The 19,473-nt window shown below is 46.0% G+C and overlaps 1 protein-coding gene across 2 annotated transcripts in view; it reads right to left on the minus strand.

Moving 5' to 3' along the window:
• Window positions 1-19,473, minus strand: part of nfkb2 (nuclear factor of kappa light polypeptide gene enhancer in B-cells 2 (p49/p100)) — a 75,337-nt gene that overhangs the window by 44,892 nt on the left and 10,972 nt on the right. For both annotated transcript variants that reach the window (XM_073025086.1, XM_073025088.1), the window contains 6 exons: window positions 8,282-8,315; window positions 8,133-8,199; window positions 7,600-7,640; window positions 2,338-2,436; window positions 2,103-2,254; window positions 1,586-1,716 (listed from right to left, as the gene is read on the minus strand). In XM_073025086.1, coding sequence (XP_072881187.1) covers window positions 1,586-1,716; window positions 2,103-2,254; window positions 2,338-2,436; window positions 7,600-7,640; window positions 8,133-8,199; window positions 8,282-8,314 — 523 coding nt within the window. In that variant the 5' untranslated portion in view covers window position 8,315. The remainder of the gene's footprint in view (window positions 1-1,585; window positions 1,717-2,102; window positions 2,255-2,337; window positions 2,437-7,599; window positions 7,641-8,132; window positions 8,200-8,281; window positions 8,316-19,473) is intronic.

The following is a 19,473-nucleotide window of genomic DNA, read 5'->3' on the forward strand; positions in this document are numbered from 1 at the left end:
TTCTTAAATAAAAGTAAACCCTCAATAAAGTCAGGTTTATTGTTAAGTGCTAAAAAGTTTGTGAACCCTGTAGAATTTGCTCTATTTCTGCATAAATATGACCCAAAATGTGATCTGATCTTCACACAAGTCCTAAAATTAGATAAAGAGAATGTAATTAAATAATTAACAAAAACATTATACTTCATTTATTTATTGAGAAAATATTACACGTATTTGTTGGAAAAAATATGTGAACCTCTGGGATAATGCCTTCTACAAAAGCTATAGGGAGATAGGGAATCAATGAGATGAGATTGGAGGTGTGGGTTGTAGAGGTGCCCTGCCCTATAAAAAAGACACACTAAGTTAGGTTACTGACAGCCTGTTCTTCTCAAGAGAAATCTGTTTATGTGCACCACACCTCAATCAAAACAACTTTCAGAGGACTTCAGAAGAAATGTAGAGGTGCATGAGGCTGGAAAGGCTATAAAAGCATTTCTAAAGACCTGAGCGCTCATCAGTCCTCAGGAGTGGGCATTCTGCAAAGATCATACCAAGAGCACAACATGCAGTGCTGAAGGAGGTGTAAAAGAACTCAAGAGTAACAGCAAAAGACCTGCAGAAATCTCTAGAACTTGCTAAGGTCTCTGTTCACATGTCCACTCTAAGAAAAACTCCGAACAAGAATGTTGTTCATGGAAGGACATCACAGAGGAAACCACTGCTCTCCCCCCAAAAAAAAGAAATTGCTGCACGTCTCAAGTTTTCAAGACCACCTGGATGTTCTACAACAGTTCTGGGTCAATGTTCTGTGGACAGATGAGACAAAAGTGGAACTTTTCGGCAGAAATGCACATTGCTATGTTTGGAGGAAAAAGGGCACTGCACACCAACACCAAAACCTCATCCCAACTGTGAAGCATGGTGGAAGAAGCATCATGGCTTGGGGCTGCTTTGCTGCCTCAGGACCTGGACAGCTTACAATTGTTGCAAGAACAATGATTTCAAAATGATTACAGGAGAATGCCAGGGTAGCAGCCTGTCACCTGAAGCTTAATAAAAGCTGGATAATGCAACAAGACAATAATAATCAACAACAGAACGGTTTAAAAAAAAATAAACTTTGTGTTTTGGAATGGCCAAGTCAAAATACTGACCTTAATCCTATAGAAATGTTGTGGAAAGACCTGAAGCAAGCAATTCATGCAAGGAAGCTGACCAACATCCCAGAGTTGAAGCAGTTTTGTAAGGAGGAATGGCCTAAAATTCCTCCAAACCAATGTGCCAGGACTGATCAACAGTTATCAGAAATGTTTGGTTGAAGTTATTGCTGATCAAGAGGATCACACCAATTACTGAAAACCAAGGTTTACATACATTTCCAACAAATACATGTAATATTGGACCATTTTTCTCAAAAAGTAAATGCTTTTTGTATTTTTTATTTGTAATTGGGTTCTCTTTATTTAGTTTTAGAACTTGGGGTTCACAAACATTTAGCAACTCTGTAACTACATACATGCAAACTGCCAAACAAGACATTTCTCCAGACAGGAGAGACAGAGCAAACTGAAATACGTATACAGACACCCAAAGATCTCACCTGATAGCAAAGACTTGCTAATAAAATTTGGATTCAAGGGATTCTTGTGGTATCTCTCATTAAATATCCTGTCCAGCAGCACCTCTGGAACGTTCTTCTTTGTGACATGTAGAATGCCCAGGTTAGTAAACCTGGTGACCAGAAACACAGTTATATTAGTTTGGCATTTTTCTCTGACCAGTTTCTACCAGGGAAACAGGCTCAAATGATTTGCTTACTCGTGTTCCCAACACTGATCCCTCAGCAACAGCACTCAAGAGATTTGCGGGTGATTGCAAAATTGCGTCTTATGGAAATTTGCTCTGTGCTTTTTGGCTGTCACGTTTCCCACAGCAGAGACTACTCTTGACCCCAGGACTGGTGTGCTCTGGGTCACTTTGAACTTGGAACGATGCAAATGCAAATTCCTTTCTCCATCGTGCTGGATTGGTGGGTGCAGGAGAGTTCCTACAACATGGGGTCTCTGCATGGGAATTATGCCATGAATCAAGGCAAAATGCAAGAATTGTGAACTCACTGTGCTGTCATGTCCTTTGGTCCAACTTGCACAATGCAAACACCGTCATCGGTGCATTGTTTCCCAACCAGGCTGTGTGCATGCAGTCTGGGTGGGTCTTTGGCCGTCACCAGCTGCACTACAACCTTTGCGTTACCCGTGTAATTGCAGATCTGGAGAAAAATTCAAACAAGTCAATTAGTACTCGCTCTGTGACATTTGCTCTCTGCCAAACTTTGCTCTCGCGTTCACTCACCTTGACACTTGGGTACGTCTTGCGGTTTTTTTCACTGGAAGCTCCAGGTAGGCCCCCGTGTGAAGGGCCCTCACACCCATAGCGGAACCGGAATCCTCTCTGCAAGGACACACTAACGTTATAATGGACTATGATAGACAGGGCAGAGATACAAACAGTTGACAGGCATGGAGCAGATTAATCTTAACAAAGGGGCGCGAAGTAATATAATGCAATGGGAGATCTGAGGTAGTGCTGTGCAAGGGAACAAAAGAGAGACAGAGAGTCCAGATACACAGGACAGTAGGACAAATCTTTAAATCACTTAAATAAAAGTACACAAATAGAATACTGCAGGGGCTCCCAACCTTTTCCATGCCATGGATCACTACCATTAAGCAATGGGTCAGTAGACTCAAGGTTGGGAACTCCTGGGTTACAGTAATCTGCTTTAAGCTGTCAGTTAGGGCCAAGCCCAAGTATGGTTCAGTTCTAGGACTTAAAATCTTCTTTAGTGGGCAACTTGATTCCAATCAGCCTCAGGTTGGAGTGGTAGGAAGTTGTCAGGAGGGCAGTGGGTAGTTTTATATGCAAGATGCTCTGCTTCTACCACACAGGGGGCTTCATTGTACTCCCAACATGTGGATGAGACTTTCAATACCACCCCCAAACACTTCCCCATTTTGAGCTATAATGAGCTAGGAAATCCCAGGAGTGAGAGGACACGTTTCACTTTTCTGCACCCGTGGCATCGAGCAGAAACATGATGTTGTGCTGAACTAATGGAAGTAACAATTAAATGCTTATCTAAGTTCATTCCTTTTGTCCATATCCATTCATCTCTGCATATTCACGTGCACAAAATCATCTAAAACACCTCTGTTGTATCTAACTCCATCACCACCCGACAGTGCATTTCAGGCACCACTGAACATCTCCTTTGAACTTACCCCACTCACTTTAAATGTATGCCCTTTTGTATTAGATTTTTCAATTCTAGGAAAAAGATGCTAGCTGTCTACTTTATCTATGCCTTTCACATCTTTGCAGTTTTGTTCCTGTCTGCTTGGTAATCTTCTCCAGCAACAGAGTTTGGAAAGGAGTTGAATCCAGAAGACTGTGATCAGCCAGATGATCAACGCGACCTGCCAACGCAGCCAACTGTATCTAAAACAAACCCAGCTATGGGCGTGGCCTTGAGAACTTATGTGAAATGGTTTATCATAGAAGAAGCACTGTCCAGATCCAAGGGTTCCAGAATCTCAGGAGTTGTGGATGATGCATGCACTTGTATTTGTTCAGAGGCCAAGTTGCAAGACAGCTTCTCTGCAATTGATTACGTGGCCTCCATTCTACAGGATTTGGACCTCATCTACTCTTCCTATCCACAATCCGTTCAACAGCCCAGGGGTTTTCTACAGGTCCTTGACCTTCACGTGCTGGTGGAGCAGTTTTTCCACCCTTCCTTTGATGGAGCTTCCAATCCAAACTCTTGGCTACCCTCATTCTTTTCAGTAGAGAACCCAACAGTCCTTCTGCATGGCCCAATTATGTCAGACTTTGGGAATGCCCAGAAGCTGAGGACACATCACAGCTGCCGGCTGTAGACACTCTGTATGCAAGCTGCTGCCTTTGTCCAAAATGCTCGAGAGCTTCAGCATCGGTCCAATGCTCTTGATGCAGGTAATGCACCAGATTATGTAGCAGCCAGACCAGCAGTCACCAGTGCAGTGGAAACACTGGAAACTGCAGAAGCTGGAATCTGAAGCAACTGATTTCCTCTACTGGAGGAAATCAGTGGGTTGAGAAGCATCTGAGGGAGGAAAGGAATTTTTGACTCTTACAGGACTTTGACATGAACCATTGATGATTCCTTTACTCTAAAAGATGCTGCTTGACATGCTAAATTTCTCCAGCAGATATGGTGATCATCTGCGCAAGTCTTGGTGGGCAATCTGTCACTCAGATGGTTGCTGGCAGTAGTTGGTAGGAGGGAGGGTACACTGAACTCCCATTCCGAGTTATTGGGGTTACAACAATCTGATTCAGTCTTGCTGATGAGTGGAGATCAGGAAATATTGAGCATCTCTGCAGGACTAGTGAGTAAAATGCCAGCACAGACAGCTGTCAATGGTGATTCTTGTTCCGTGAAGACTGCGCCGCTCTTCCAGTCTATACCCCCAGAAGGTGCTGTCTTCACCTTGCTCTTGAGCCAGCTTTTAGACAATAGACCACAAGACATAGAAGCAGAACTAGGCCATTTGGCCCATCGAGTCTACTTTGCCATTCAATCATTGCTGATCGTTTTCTCGCCGCCTCAACCCGCTCCACGGCCTTCTCCCCATTTCCTTTGATGCTGTGGCCAATCGAGAACCTATCAAGCTCTGCCTTAAATACACCAAATGACCTGGTCTCCATAGCTGCCTGTGATAACAAATTCACCACCCTCCAGCTAAAGAAATTTCTCCACATCTGTTTAAATGGACACCCCTCTATCCTGAGGCTGTGCCCCTTTGTCCTAGACTCTCCCACCATGGGAAACATCCTTTCCACATCTACAGTCTAGGCCTTTCAACATTTGAAAGATTTTAATGAGATTTCCCCCCCCCCCCCCCATCATTCTAAATTTCAGCGAGTATAGACCCAGAGCCTTCAAACATTCCTCATACAATAACCCTTTCATACCCAGAATCATCCTTGTGAACCTCCCCTGAACCCTCTCCAATGCCGGCACATCTTTTCTTAGGAGTACAAAAATGTACACAACACTCAAGGTGAGGCCTCACCAGTGCCTTATAAATCCTCAGCATCACATCCCTGCTCTTGTATTCTAGTCCTCTTGAAATGAATGCCAACATTGCATTTGCCTTCCTCACTAGCAACTCGACCTACGAGTTAACTTTTAGGGTGTTCTGCACAAGGACTCAAGTCCCTCTGCATCTCAGATTTTTGGACTTCCTTCCCATTTATGAAATAGTCTGCACATTTATTTATTCTACTTAAGTGCATGACCATGCATTTTCCAACATTGTATTTCATTTGCCACTCTCTTGCCTATTCTCCTAATCTGCCCAAATCCTTCTGGAGCCTACCCGTTTCCTCAACACTACCTGCCCCTCCACCAATCTTCGTATTCTCTACAAGCTTGGCAACAAGGCCATCTATTCCATCATCTTTCTCCAGAGGTAACTGTCCCCAGCATGGATACAGACTATGGAGTGGTGTAATGGTGGTGAAGGGATCCTGCTCCCACAGGAAACAGTCAGGGTGAGACAACTTCCACTCTGCCACAGTAGAAATGTGAACTCACAGACCATTCCAAAAGCATCCAGTGAGCCATCACTAAAATCCCCACTGTGGCTTTTCACCTTTCAGCTTCCAGCTGACTGCAGTCTGCAGCAGATTGATAACAGTGTGGTCATTAGGAGAGGTTCCATCTCTGGTACCCAGCTTCCTAGGACCATCAGTTCAGTGCTCAACACCCTCTCATCCCAATGACTTTCAGCCTCCCACTGTTACCTGCATGTGGGATTTCTCAGAGCCATTCCCAGAGATCTAGAGCAACGTACTCCACACAGTACATCGTGTTCCGAGCAAAACTATACTTTTCTTAAAAAATCACAGCCACCCAAAAATGTTGTAGCTTAGAGGACTATTGTAACTCTATGCCCAGCACACTCTCAGCTCCACAAACAATCATTCAATTATTTCCACTTGCTCCAACCATTATATTATTAAATTTACCTCCAATACTCCCCCCTTTGGCCAGACATTTCATACCCCGCCACTCACTGCATTAAAATTTCTCCCTCAAATCTTCTTCCTGTGGCTGTCAACTGCTCCATCCATGGGAACAGTTCTCAGTCTACTGTTTAAACAACCCCATCAGGTTCCCTTGTACTCTACCTACTTGCACTACACTTTACTTGTAGCTGTTACACTGCATTCTCTTATTGCTGCTCTTGTATGCCTTCAATTCCCTGTTGTAATGAATTGAACTGTATTAATGGTAAGACAAATGCTTCCAGTGTTTTAGTACAAATAATATCAATTTAGCTCATTCTAACTGTTCTGTTTTATCTTATTGTACATACTACTTATTACAAGTTACTATAATTTGCACATTGCACATACAGACGTAACAAAGATTTTTACTTCTCATGTACGTGAAGGAGGTAAGAAAGTCAATTCAACATGTTCCAGGAAAAACGACCTAACCTCCAGTCCACACATGCAACTATGGTCCTCTCACTCTGGAATGATTTTGGCAAATCATTCTGCACACTCTTCAAAGCCTTCACAAATTTTCTGATGTGCATTTCCTCGAGCAGGACTGTCTTCAAGTTGCTGCCAAACCATTGTTTTATAAAGGTCATCATGGGAGTCAGAGCACTACAGCACACAAACAAGCCCTCTGACCCAGGTCCATACCGATTGGGATGCCCATCTCAGCTGGTCCTACTTCCCCACACTTGGCCTATATCCCTCTAGCCATCTTAGCCATGTATCTGTACAAATGCAGTTTAAATATTATAATTCTATCCACCTATATCACTTCCTCTACTAGCTCGTTCCATATACTTGTCATCCTCTGAAAATGTTACCCCTCAGGTTTCTTATAAATTTTTACCCTCACTAAATCTATGCCCTCTAGTTCTGGACTACCTTGCCCTGGGACAAAGACTGACCATTCACTTTACCTATGGCCCGTTATTAGGTCACCTCTCAGTCTCTGACACTCTCGGGATTAAACCCTTGCCTATCCAGTCTCTCCTTATGACCCAAGCTCTCTGGTCCCAGGAACATGCTCATAAATCTTCTTGCATCCACTTGGCTCTTTTGCTCTCCGCCTCCATTTACAAAGCTCAGATCCTTCACTCTTCAGTTCACCATTTCCTTAACCTGCCCTGCCACTTTCAGTGACATACCCCACCACATACACCCACTGTTCTCTTTTCCAGAACCATTGCCTCACCCTGTCCTTCTAGTTAAATATTAACTTGCTGCATTTTGTAGCATCAAGCTACAACCATTTCTTCACCCTGACTACATCTAACACACTGCCAAGTGTTGCGTCATATAGAATATACAACACCCAAGTTATTAATTTACTAATGCTGGGGAATTCCATGAACACCTCCCCCGCCAGTTTCCAAGACATCCATCCCTCCATTGTTTCTTGCCACTCAGCACACTCTACTGCTGTTCTACAGTCTGCTAATTCATCTGGAACCAATTACCGTCACAAATTATCCCTTTATTCCCTCATGGAGTAGGATTTACCTGCTTTGGCTGTTCACAGATGTCAATATACGGACCACCAGCTGCGATAGGAAGACAAGAATTGGTCAGAGTTGCACCAAGAGGGCATCATAGCTTCTCCTAGGTCAGGGGTTCCCAAACTGGGGTTCACAGATACCTTACTTAATGGCATTAGCCAATAGCATACAAAAGGTTGGAAACCCCTGTCCTAGGCCCACCACAGCCCACCACTCTACCAGAGGCAAAGCCCAGCCCATGACCCAAATCCCTCCCAAGACTCAGCCAGACCTACACAGCCCTACATCTCAGATTGGCACCCCTTCACCCAAACTCTGCTTCCCCATCAGGAATCTCTGTACCTCCCATACTCATCCCACACCCTAACAACCAACCCAGGCCTTCAGACTACCTTGCTCAAAGCCATACTCGCCTGCATCCCTGTTCAAGGGGACACACAGCTCCAGACATCCCTCAGCCACTCCCACACTCTCCCTCAGTACACAGATCACTTATGTCAGCTCCCTACTCCACCCGCAGCCCGTCATTGCACTTACTGGGGACAAGGGAAGCCTCCGAGCCAGTTAACACATTCAGGTCCAGCTGCCCAAAGTCACTGTCAGCCTGGGGGAAGGACACAGCAGTCAACAGGCTGAGCAGAGGCAGGGCCAGATCGAATAATCCCCCAACACCACATCATACTCACATCTCGTGTCCCAAGGTTATAGGCATCCTCCATCCTAGAAGAAATCAAAAGTTATCACTTTAGACCAACCATGTACATACTAATATATTAGTTTCAGAAGAGGAGAGCCACTCACTCCTGACCACAGGACTTGGTTACACAGAAACTTGTGGAGCTTTCGCCTTGCCAGTTGTGACAACCATGCCCCACTCTCCCCTCATTCCTCACATCCCCATCAAGTTCTGAATGGTTCATCAACCCATTAACATTATCTTATCTCCTTTTTAGCTCTATTTATTTTTGTAATGTATGGACTTTTACCATACATCTTGCACAGTACTGCTACTGGAAAGCAACATATTTCACGACACAAGTCAGTGACAATAAACCTGATTCTGATGTAGAACAGCACAGCACAAGAACAGGCCCTACCAGTGGTGCCTTCAGCTGACAGGCCTCCAAGTTAGGCATTAAATACTAAGCAACACACAAAATGCTGGAGGAACTCAGCAGGTCAGTCAGCATGTATGGAAAAGAATAAACAGTCGACGCTTTGGGCAGAGAACCTTCTTTAGGAATGGAGAAGACATCAGGTTAAGAAGGTGGGGGAGGTGGGAGGTGAAGGAGGACTAGCTAGGTGAAGCCAGGCAGGTAGAGGAAAGGTAAAAGGCTGGAGAGGAAGGAACTTGACAGGAGAGGAGAGTGGACTGTAGGAGAAAGGGAAGGAGGAGCCAGGTGAGACACTGAAGCTGAAAGCACATAACACTAAGTGCAATGACAGATCTATCCTGCATTCACCACACTCTCAAATGGACCTCTTCAAAGTAAATTTATTATCCAAGTACATACATGTCACCATATACAACCCTGACATTCATTTCCTTAACGGACATTCTTAATAAAATAATAACCATAATAGAATCAACGAAAGGCTGCACACCTGGACTGAATTGTTGATGATGCACTTTATTCAATATTGTCCTTGCAACTTCTACATACTTGTGCTCGACATGATCAGCCTGGACGGTATAGGAGCAGAACTCTTGCCTTGCAATAATAAACCAATTCCAATAACAGAAGGTGTGATGGAGAGAAAGGAACCCATAACAGGAAGAGGAATTGATTCCACAAGCTACTTTGAAACTGAGACAGAATAATGCTGAGACAGGAAGGAAAAGCCCCAACAATACCAGCACTGCAACAGGATGTGTTCATATCAACCCACAGTCTGCTTCTCCTTGCTGTACAGCTCAGCCCAACAGCATGTACGCAAGAAACTACGTCTGCGTAACTTTCTACCATCAAACCTGGCTTCATTTTTTTTTTAAAAACACCAAATCCCCAATCCTACAGCTTTTCAGCCATCAACAGTACCTCGCAAACCTACAACTTCTCCCCCAACAAGGAGAGGCACAGCACACACCCCATACTGGGAATGTATCACTCCGTCTGCACTGTCCCTCCACTGGTACCGCAGTGGTCCAAGGAAGCAGAGCCCACCTCCTTCTCCAATGTAGTTATAGATGGACAATAAGGAAGGAAATCAGCGGTAAAGTTCAGATAACGTCATAGAAAACTACAGCACAGAAGCAAGTCCTTCGGCCCATCTCGTCAATGCTGAACCATTTAAACTGCCTACTCCATTGACCTACACCCGGACCACAGCCCTCCATATCCCTCCCATCCATGCTCCTATCTAAATTTATCTTAAACATTGAAATCGAATCTGCATCCACCACTTGTGCTAGCAGCTCATTCCACAATTTCACCACCTTTTGAGTGAAGAAGTTCCCCCTTATGCTCCCCTTAAGCATTTCACCTTTCACCCTTAACCCATGACCTCTCGTTGTAATCTCACCCAATCTCAGTAGAAAAAGCCAGCTTGTATTTACCCTTTCTATATCCCTAATAATTCTGTACACCTTACCAAATCTCCCCTCAATCTTCTAAGTTCTTGGGTATAAAGTTCTAACCTATTCATCCTTTCCCTATAACTCAGGTCCTCAGGTCCCAGCAACATCGTTGTCAATCTTTTCTGCACTCTTCCAATCTTATATACATCTTTCCTATAGGTAGGTGACCCAAACTGGACACAATACTCCAAATTAAACCTCAACAACAACTCAACACAATTTTAACTTAACAACCCAACTCCTGTACTCAATACTTTGATTTATGAAGGCCAATGTGCCAAAAGCTTTCTTTATGACCCTATCTACCTGTGATACCACTTTCAAGGAATTATGGATCTGTATTCCCAGATCCCTCTGTTCCACTGCACTTCTTAGTGCCAACCACTCATCGTGATTTGTTCTCCCAAAGTGCAACACCTCACATTTACCTGCATTAAATTCGATCTCCCATTTTTCAGTTCATTCTTCCAGCTGGGTCAACATTGTGCTGCAAGCTTTGAAAGTCTTTCTCACTGTCCATTACACGCCCAATCTCAGTGTCATCTGCAAATCTGCAGATCCAGTTTACCACATTATCATCTACATCAACGACCTGAATGATAAACAACGATGGACCCAGCACCAATTCCCTGCAACACACCACTAGTCACAGGCCTCCAGTCAGGGAGTCAAGCTACCACTCTCTGGCTTCTCCCGTGAAGCTAGAGTCCAGACCTTCAAATACCTTTCAATAACTTTCCCACTTCTGATGTCAGGCTCATGGGGCTATAATTTCCTGCCTTATTCTTATCTTAAATAAAGCAACAACATCAGCCAGTCTTCAATCCTCACCCATGGCTAAGGATCTCTACTAGGGCCCCTGTAATTACTGCATTAACCTCCAGGGTTCAAAAGTACATCTTGTCAGGCCCTGGGGATTTTCCTCAAAACAGCAAACCACTCACTCCTCTCTGTAATCTGTATAGGGTTCATGACCTTGCCGCTGCACTGCCTCATTTCTATCGACTCTGTCAGTTTCCTGAGTAAATAGATGCAAAAAATTAATTTAAGATCTCCCCCATCTCCTTCAGCTGCACGTATAGATTTGCACTCTGATCTTTCTGTGGTAAACTATGTGTATACCTGTCTGGCCATGCCCCCCTGCTGACTGCTCCTGTGGCTCCTCCCACAGACCCCTGTATAAAGGTGATTGGAGGCACTGCTCCTGCCTCAGTCTTCAAGATGTTGTGGTCACTTGCTGCTAATAAAAGCCTATCATTCGCCTCCCGTCTCTGAGAGTTACTGATGGTGCATCAATTTTATTAGCAGCAATTTTGAAACATGGAGAGCATTTTACGACCGGACAGATTGGATACTGACCCTCAATCTCCGGAAGCCAGCATCGCTTTTGAACTCTGGCTTGCATGCTTCCAATCGTACCTGGAGGAGATTCGTGTGACCGAGCCTGCAACGATGCACAAAATTCTCCTCTCCAGGGTCAGTCCACGGGTCTACTCCCTGATGAGGAACCTGCTAACCTACCAAGGGGCACTGGATGCCCTCAAAAGACAGTACCAGCGGCCGGTGAACACAGTCTACGCAAGACATCGCTTAGCAACACGACAGTAGCGGGCCGGAGAGTCGAGCGCTGAGTTTGTCCGAGCCCTACAGACACTCGTGCGGACCTGCGACTGCAGGGGACTGACAGCAGAACAGCATGCAGAGCTGCTGGTAAGAGACGCCTTCATTACGGGGATCAGGTCAGTGTACGTGCGCCAGTGGCTGCTGGAACACGCCGATCTTACCTTACATTCGGCAATTGAGCTGGCCGACACACTGGAGGCCGCTCTGCACAACGCTGACGCTCTCCAGGTGTGCGATCTCCCGCCGGCCCTGTGAACGCTGCAGACCCCGCAACCCGCCAGCGAATCGACCTCAGCTGCTGCCAGTTGCGAGTCCACGCAGTGTTACTTCTGTGGACTCGAAAAGCACCCCCGAAAACGCTGCCCAGCCCGAGAAGCGACCTGCTCCAGCTGCGGAAAGAAGGGCCACTTTGCCAAGGCCTGTAAGTCCAAACCACGAGCGGGGTTGAGCAGCGCTGCATGCGAGGCATGGGGGCGGCCATCTTGGTCACCGTCATCTTGCCTGCCCGCCATGTGCGAGGCATGGGGGCGGCCATCTTTGTTGGCGCCACCTCGCCCCGCCTCCGACCCACGGGTGCTTACCGGGCACCTAGACGGCGATGCAACTCTAGCCTCCGTGACCCTCAACCAAAGCGCTCCACACCAGCTCGCAAGGTCAATGATGGACATCCTGGTAGAGGGGCACAGGACTAGCTGCCTGTTTGACACGGGCAGCACTGAGAGTTCTATTCACCTGGACACATTGCAACGCTGCGGACACGTGACACAGCCGGTAAGCCAGAAGGTCACCATGGCTTCTGGATCGCATTCCACAGACATCCGGGGGGGGGTTGTGTAGCAACATTGGTGGTGCAGGGCACAGAATATCGGAACTTTGTGTTACTGGTCATGCCTCAACTGTGTGCCCCTGTGCTATTGGGGCTCGACTTCCAGAGCCACCTGAAAAGTGTGACAATGGAGTATGACGGGCCCCTCCCATCAATCACTTTCAGAAATCCTCAGTTTTGTGGGACTTCATCATATACCCTGCTACTGACCACACACACACACCGACCCGCACATCCCACCCAGCACCATGCCAACAGCCGCGCTACAGACACCACTTGCAGCCTCTCCACCCTCAAGATCCCTCCCCCACCGCTGTTCGCCAACCTGACCCCCGACTGTAAACCTGTGGCAACTAAAAGCAGGAGGTACAGCGCAGGGGACAGGGTCTTCATTAAGTCGGAGGTGCAGCGGCTGCTCAGGGAGGGAATCATTGAGCCAAGCAAAAGTCCCTGGAGGGCCCAGGTGGTCGTTGTTCAGACCGGGCAGAAAAATAGGATGGTCGTGGACTATAGCCAGACCATCAATAGGTTCACGCAGCTTGACACGTACCCCCTACCCCACATCGCGGATATGGTCAATCAGATTGCTCAGTACAAGGTGTACTCGATCATAGACCTGAAATCCGCTTACCATCAGCTCCCCATCCGCCCGGAGGACCGCCCCTACACCATCTTTGAGGCAGGCCGCAGGCTCTATCACTTCCTGTGCGTCTCCTTCGGTGTCTCGAATGGTGTCTCTGCCTTTCAGAGGGAAATGGACCAGATGGTTGACCAGTGCCAACTGAAGGCCACGTTCCCATATGCCTACATGGTCTTACCTGATGGGCGGGAGGACACGGTCTCCATCCGCGACCTGGCACCTACAGGAGCATCAGACCCCTACTCCTAACACTCCACGGTGACTATGAACCCCGTACCCACCAATGTATATACCGAGACATCGCGCACACCAAGCCCTACACAGACTCCTCACGACACTCCCATACCGGGCGCCACGCACACGCATGAGGGGTTACTGATGCCTAACGGGCTGGCACTTCAAGTCAGGCCGGAGCCAGCACAACCACCGTCACCGGTGTTACGTAGATCACAGCAACAGATTCGACCACCTGATAGACTTAACCTGTAAATATACTTGTAAGAAACTTCGCCCCGTGGGGACTCTCTTTTAAAACAAAGGGGGTGGTGAATGTGGTAAACTATGTGTATACCTGTCTGGACATGCCCCTCTGTTGACTGCTCCTGTGGCTCCTCCCACAGACCCCTGTATAAAGGCGATTGGAGGCACTGCTCCTGCCTCAGTCTCCAAGATGTTGTGGTCACTTCTGCCGCTAATAAAAGGCCATCGTTCGCCTCCCGTCTCCGAGAGTTATTGATGGTACATCACTTCCAGAGGACCAATTTTCACCCTTGCTACCCTTTTGCTCTTATGACAGTGCCTTGAAAAATTATTCAACCCCCTTAAGTATCTTCATATTTTACTGTCTCATTTGCTAAATTTAAATAAGGATATTTTGAGCTAAGCTACAAAACATTGTACGTGTCAAATAAAAAAATTCAAAAATATGTCAACAATTAACTAAAAATTAAAAACCAAAATTGTGAGGCTGAAAATGTATTTATCTCATTTGTAATTACTACACAACCTTTCCTCAGGTGCAATACTGTATATTATCTTACCAACTCACCCAAATTGTTGATGTAGGAAAATGGAGGACTGCCCAAATAGCAACCCCCCCCCCCCCCCAACCTCGCTCTAAATTCCAACAGCATGGTAGATTTTCAATCAAATCAAAATGAAGACAAAAGTGCATTCAAGGCAAGCCAGGGAAATAATAGAGAAGCACAAATCTGGGGAAGGGTACTAGACCATCTCAAAGACACTGAACATGCCTCAGAGCTCAGTGCAATCCATCACAAAAAAGTGGAAAAATATGAAACTACTGCCATATTGCCTAGGTCCAGAATCTCCAAAGTCTTGCACATAAAGGGTTTTTAATGGAAGAGTGGCAAGGAAGGAGCCCTGGCTTGAAAAAAACATATCCTTGCTTGTAAAAACAATGCAAAGCATCACTTAGAAGATGATGAATAAGGTTTTGTGGTCGGATAAGACTTAGGTGGAACTTTTTGGCCTCAACAATTAGCAGCAAGTGTGGCGTAAATCTAATACTGCACATCAGCCAGGTAACAACATTCTTACTGTAAAGTATGGTGGAGGTAGCATCATGCTACGCAGATACTTTTCAGCAGCAAAGACTGGAAAACTGGTCAGAATTGATGGGAAGATGAATGCTGCTAAATACAGAGAGATCTTGAATAAAAATATGCAAGTCTCTGCCAGAAAGCCTAAACTGGGGAAGAAGTTCATCTTGCAGCAGGACAATGACCCAAAGCAACCCTAACGTAACACTGAAATAGCTTCAAAAGAAGAAAATTGATGCCCTTGAGCAGCCCAAGCTGAATCATGGCTTTATTCCAACTGAATATTTCTGGCAAGACCTCAAGATTGCTGTCCACTGCCTCTCCCTAACTCACCTGGCACAGCTTGAGCAATTTTCCAAAAAGGAATGGGCAAATCTTGCTCCAGCGTGTTGTGAAAAGCTATTAGAGACTTATCCAAAAAGACGACTGGAGGTACTGGCGGCAAAAGGTGGTTCAACTAAGTACTGAGCAAAAAGGTGGGGGTGGGGGTGAATACTTTTGAACTGCTGACATTTCAATTAGTGACTTTGAAAGTTTTTCATGCTTTACAATTTTCCCTGTTTTTTGGGGGCTCCACTGTAAAAAGAGGATGCACAAGATTCACACATAAAAATTCGTAGTTAAGTTAATCAAAATCCCCTGTTCTGAACAAAGGGTGGGAGCTGAATACTTTTACAAGGTACAGAGTATTACTTCTGCGAGAGCAGCGTCGTGCCTTCTTTTAGCCCTCCTGATTCCCCTCTTATGTACTCCCTTGCATTTCTTATACTCAAGTACCTCATTTGTTCCCACCTACCCTTACCTGCTATGCACCTCCTTTTTCTTAATCAGGGCCTCAATATCTCTTGAGAACCAAGGTTCTCTAAACCTGTTAACCTTGCTTTTTATTCTGACAGGAACATACAAGATACTTACTTTTCAAGGCCTCCCACGTACTAAGTACACCTTTACCAGAAAAACAACCTGTCCCAGTCCACACTTGCTAGATCCTTTCTGAGAAAATTGGCCTTCCTCCAACTTAGAATCTCAACCAGTGGACCAGGCCTATCTTTTTTGCATACTTACTTTGAAACTAATGGTATTATGATCACCAGATGGGCAAAGTGCTCCCCTACACAAACTTCTGTCACCTGCCCAGTCTCATTTCTTAATAGATCTAGTATCGTACTCCCTCTAGTTCTATGCACTGATTAAGGAAGCCTTCCTGAACACATTTGACAAACTCTTTCCCATCCAATCCTTTTACAGTATGGGAGTCCCAGTCAATACGTGGAATGTTAAAATCATCTATCACACCTATGTTCCTTGTAATCCTGAGCTCAATACACAGCAGGTCCTGTCCTTTAACTTAGCAGCTAACTCCTTGAAGTCACTTTGCAGGACATTGTCACCCATCCTATCCATGTCATTGGTACGGACATGGACCAAGACCTATGGCTGCTCCCCCCCTCCCCCCCTACACTTAAGAATGCTGTGGACTCTATCCAAGATGTCCTTGATCCTGGCACTAAAGAGAAAACCAGGAATCTCAATCTTATCTTCAGTATCTCCTTTCTGTTCCCCTAAACAAATCCCCCATCACTACAGATCACTTCTTCTCCTTCCTTCTGTTCTGAGCCACAGAACCAGACTCAGTGCCAGAGACCTGACACCCCTGGTGTTCCTCTGCAAGGTTATATCCCTCAACGGTATCCAAAGCAGTATACCTGTTGTTGAGGGGAACAGCCACAGGGGTACTCTGCACAGGTCGCATAGTCCCTTTCTCCCTCCTGATGGTCTCCAAGTTGCCCGTGTCCTGCACCTTTTGTGTAACTACATCCCTGTGCGTCCTGTCCATCAATCCCTCAGCCTTCCAAATGACGCGGAGTTCATCTGGATCCAGCTCCAATTCCTTAACAGGGTCTGTTAGAAGCTAGAGGTCGATGTGCTTCTCACAGATGTAGTCATCAGGGACAACGGAGGTCTCCCTGCCTTCCCACATCCCGCAAGAGGAACATTCAACTAACCTGCCTGGCATCACCACTGCTCTCAATGTGCAATAAAGAAAAAATAAGTAACAAAAAAAAACTACCTACGGCCTATGCACCTCCTTGCTGAAGCCTTGATCTCTGAAAATGATCAAGAACTGGTCTGTACACGAATCTTCCCTTTCCTTTATTCCCAGTGTAAAATTCCAAACTGCTGAACGTACTCCAGGAATAAATTTCTTCCCCTTGTCTATGCCCATGCATTAGGGTTAGGGCTAGGCAATTGGAACACAGAACACTACATCTCAGGAAAACACAAGGAAATCTGCAGATGCTGGAAATTCGAACAACACACACAAAATGCTGGTGGAACGCAGCAGGCCAGGCAGCATCTATAGGGAGAAGCGCTGTCGACATTTTGGGCCGAGACCCTTCGTCAGGACTAACTGAAAGGGAAGATACTAAGAGATTTGAAAATAGGAGGGGGAGGGGGAAATGCAAAATGATTGAAGACCGTGGGTGGGATGAAGCTAAGAGCTGGAAAGGTGATTGGCAAAAGGGATACAGAGCTGGAGAAGGGAAAGGATCATGGGACGGGAGGCCTAGGGAGAAAGAAAGGGGAAGGGGAGCACCAGAGGGAGATGGAGAACAGGCAGAGTGATGGGCAGAGAGAGAAAAAAAACAAACAACTAAATATGTCAGGGATGGGGTAAGAAGGGGAGGAGAGGCATTAATGGAAGTTAGAGAAGTCAATGTTCATGCCATCAGGTTGGAGGCTACCCAGCCGGTATATAAGGTGTTGTTCCTCCAACCTGAGTGTGGCTTCATCTTGACAGTAGAGGAGGCCATGGATAGACATATCAGAATGGGAATGGGACATGAAACTAAAATGTGTGGCCACTGGGAGATCCTGCTTTCTCTGGCAGACAGAGCGTAGGTGTTCAGCGAAAATGGTCTCCCAGTCTGCGTCGGGTCTCACCAATATGTAAAAGGCCACACCGGGAGCACTGGACGCAGTATACCACACCAGCCGACTCACAGGTGAAGTGTCGCCTCACCTGGAAAAGGAAAAGGCCCTTCAGCCCACCATGCCTCTGACTTTCCACCTCACACTTGCTGGGATTAAGCCCCATCTGCTCTTTCTATGTCTATATCTGCAACTGACATATTGTTGTATCCTTTGACAACCCTTCTTCACTGCAGCTCCAATAATTTTTGTCATCTGCAAATTTACAAACCAGCCCAGATCTAACTTTGTACAAATCATTAACATATAATCATAAGTAGCCCCAATGGATCATTGGTCACAAACCTCCAGTGAGAGTAACACCCTACCACCACACCCTGAACACTATGGGCAAACCGATTTTGAACACAGCCCACCAAGTCCCATGCACCTTAATCTTCTGGATCAGCCCATTTTGAAGGACTTGTACTTATTTTCAGTACTCCAGCAATGAGATTCTAGTTCCACAGTGAGAATCCTTCCAAACCCTTCCAGATGACCCAATCTGTGAAACCACATTCCCCAATGTCAGCAACAAGACACCTTGACCTCCACTCTTAATAGGCAGAAAATTTCTACCCTCATCACAAACTGAAGCTACACAACGCCTCATGCAACCCCAACGTTCTGACTGTGACTTTCAGAAGGCGTGAGGAAGGAGACACATTGAGAGACAAGAGAAAAATAAAAAGAAATAAGTGGGAACAAGGTAATCATCAAGCTCAGAAGTTGGGTTGTCAGACCTGGAAGTCCAGGGGCTGTGTGGAAGATGGAGGACAATGCAGGGATGTCGATAGGACTGAGTGGAAAAAGTGTAGAACAAAACTTTAAGAGAGACCGTGCTTACTGAGGGATGTAAGAGCCTACATTCTTGGAGAACAGGCATAGTTTTAACCAGCATTCATATCTGAGATAGCCCTTCTAACAGTGTCTGAGGGAACAGGAGAAAAGACACAGGACCAAAGATACAGGTCTGGGCTTGACCTAGGAACTTCACTCAGGAGCCGTTTTCAGTGCACAGCCAGTTCACTCCCACAGGAAGAGTCAGTGATAAACTACACTTACCACAAAAAAAAAATGTTTTCCCCTTTCCCATTAACACTGAGGTTACTAAACCCAGAACTCCTTCCATCATAACAGCACTTTCAATCCACGCACAGGCAGGCTGCAAAAATTATCTAATGCTGCCGTCAGATGGGATATTTGGCGTCAGCACTTTTCCTGGAACAACTTGGGGTTCAGAATAACAGAACTTCAGAAATTTCCCATTTCAGAACTGTTTTCACTTGCGTGGGCGGTGGATTAATCAGATTCTTGGCTTCAAACACACAGCTGTTTTCGTCACCGATGCTGATGTGGGCAGATCAGCCTGGGGTGGGTGGGGGGACCCAGTGCTGGGGGCAAGGACAGAGAGCGGGGGGGGGGGGTGAGGTTGAGGGGTAGGGAAGAACAGACAGTCATTGCTGGCAGTGGGCGAAGCTGTTATTTAATGTTGGGGGGGGATAAGGCCAGCTTACAGTTAGCGAGGTGGGCAAAGGACAGAAAGACCGAAGTAAAAGATGAAACCAGTGGGAAAGAGAACAGAGGGTAAATGAACACAGGGGTTTGTCCGTAGTGAAGACTATACACAGGAAGGAGTGGCTTTTGATTAAGGACAATCCCTCTTTAATTATCAT

This window comes from Hemitrygon akajei, chromosome 21, assembly GCF_048418815.1.
Source record: "Hemitrygon akajei chromosome 21, sHemAka1.3, whole genome shotgun sequence".
Taxonomy (NCBI): Eukaryota; Metazoa; Chordata; class Chondrichthyes; order Myliobatiformes; family Dasyatidae; genus Hemitrygon; species Hemitrygon akajei.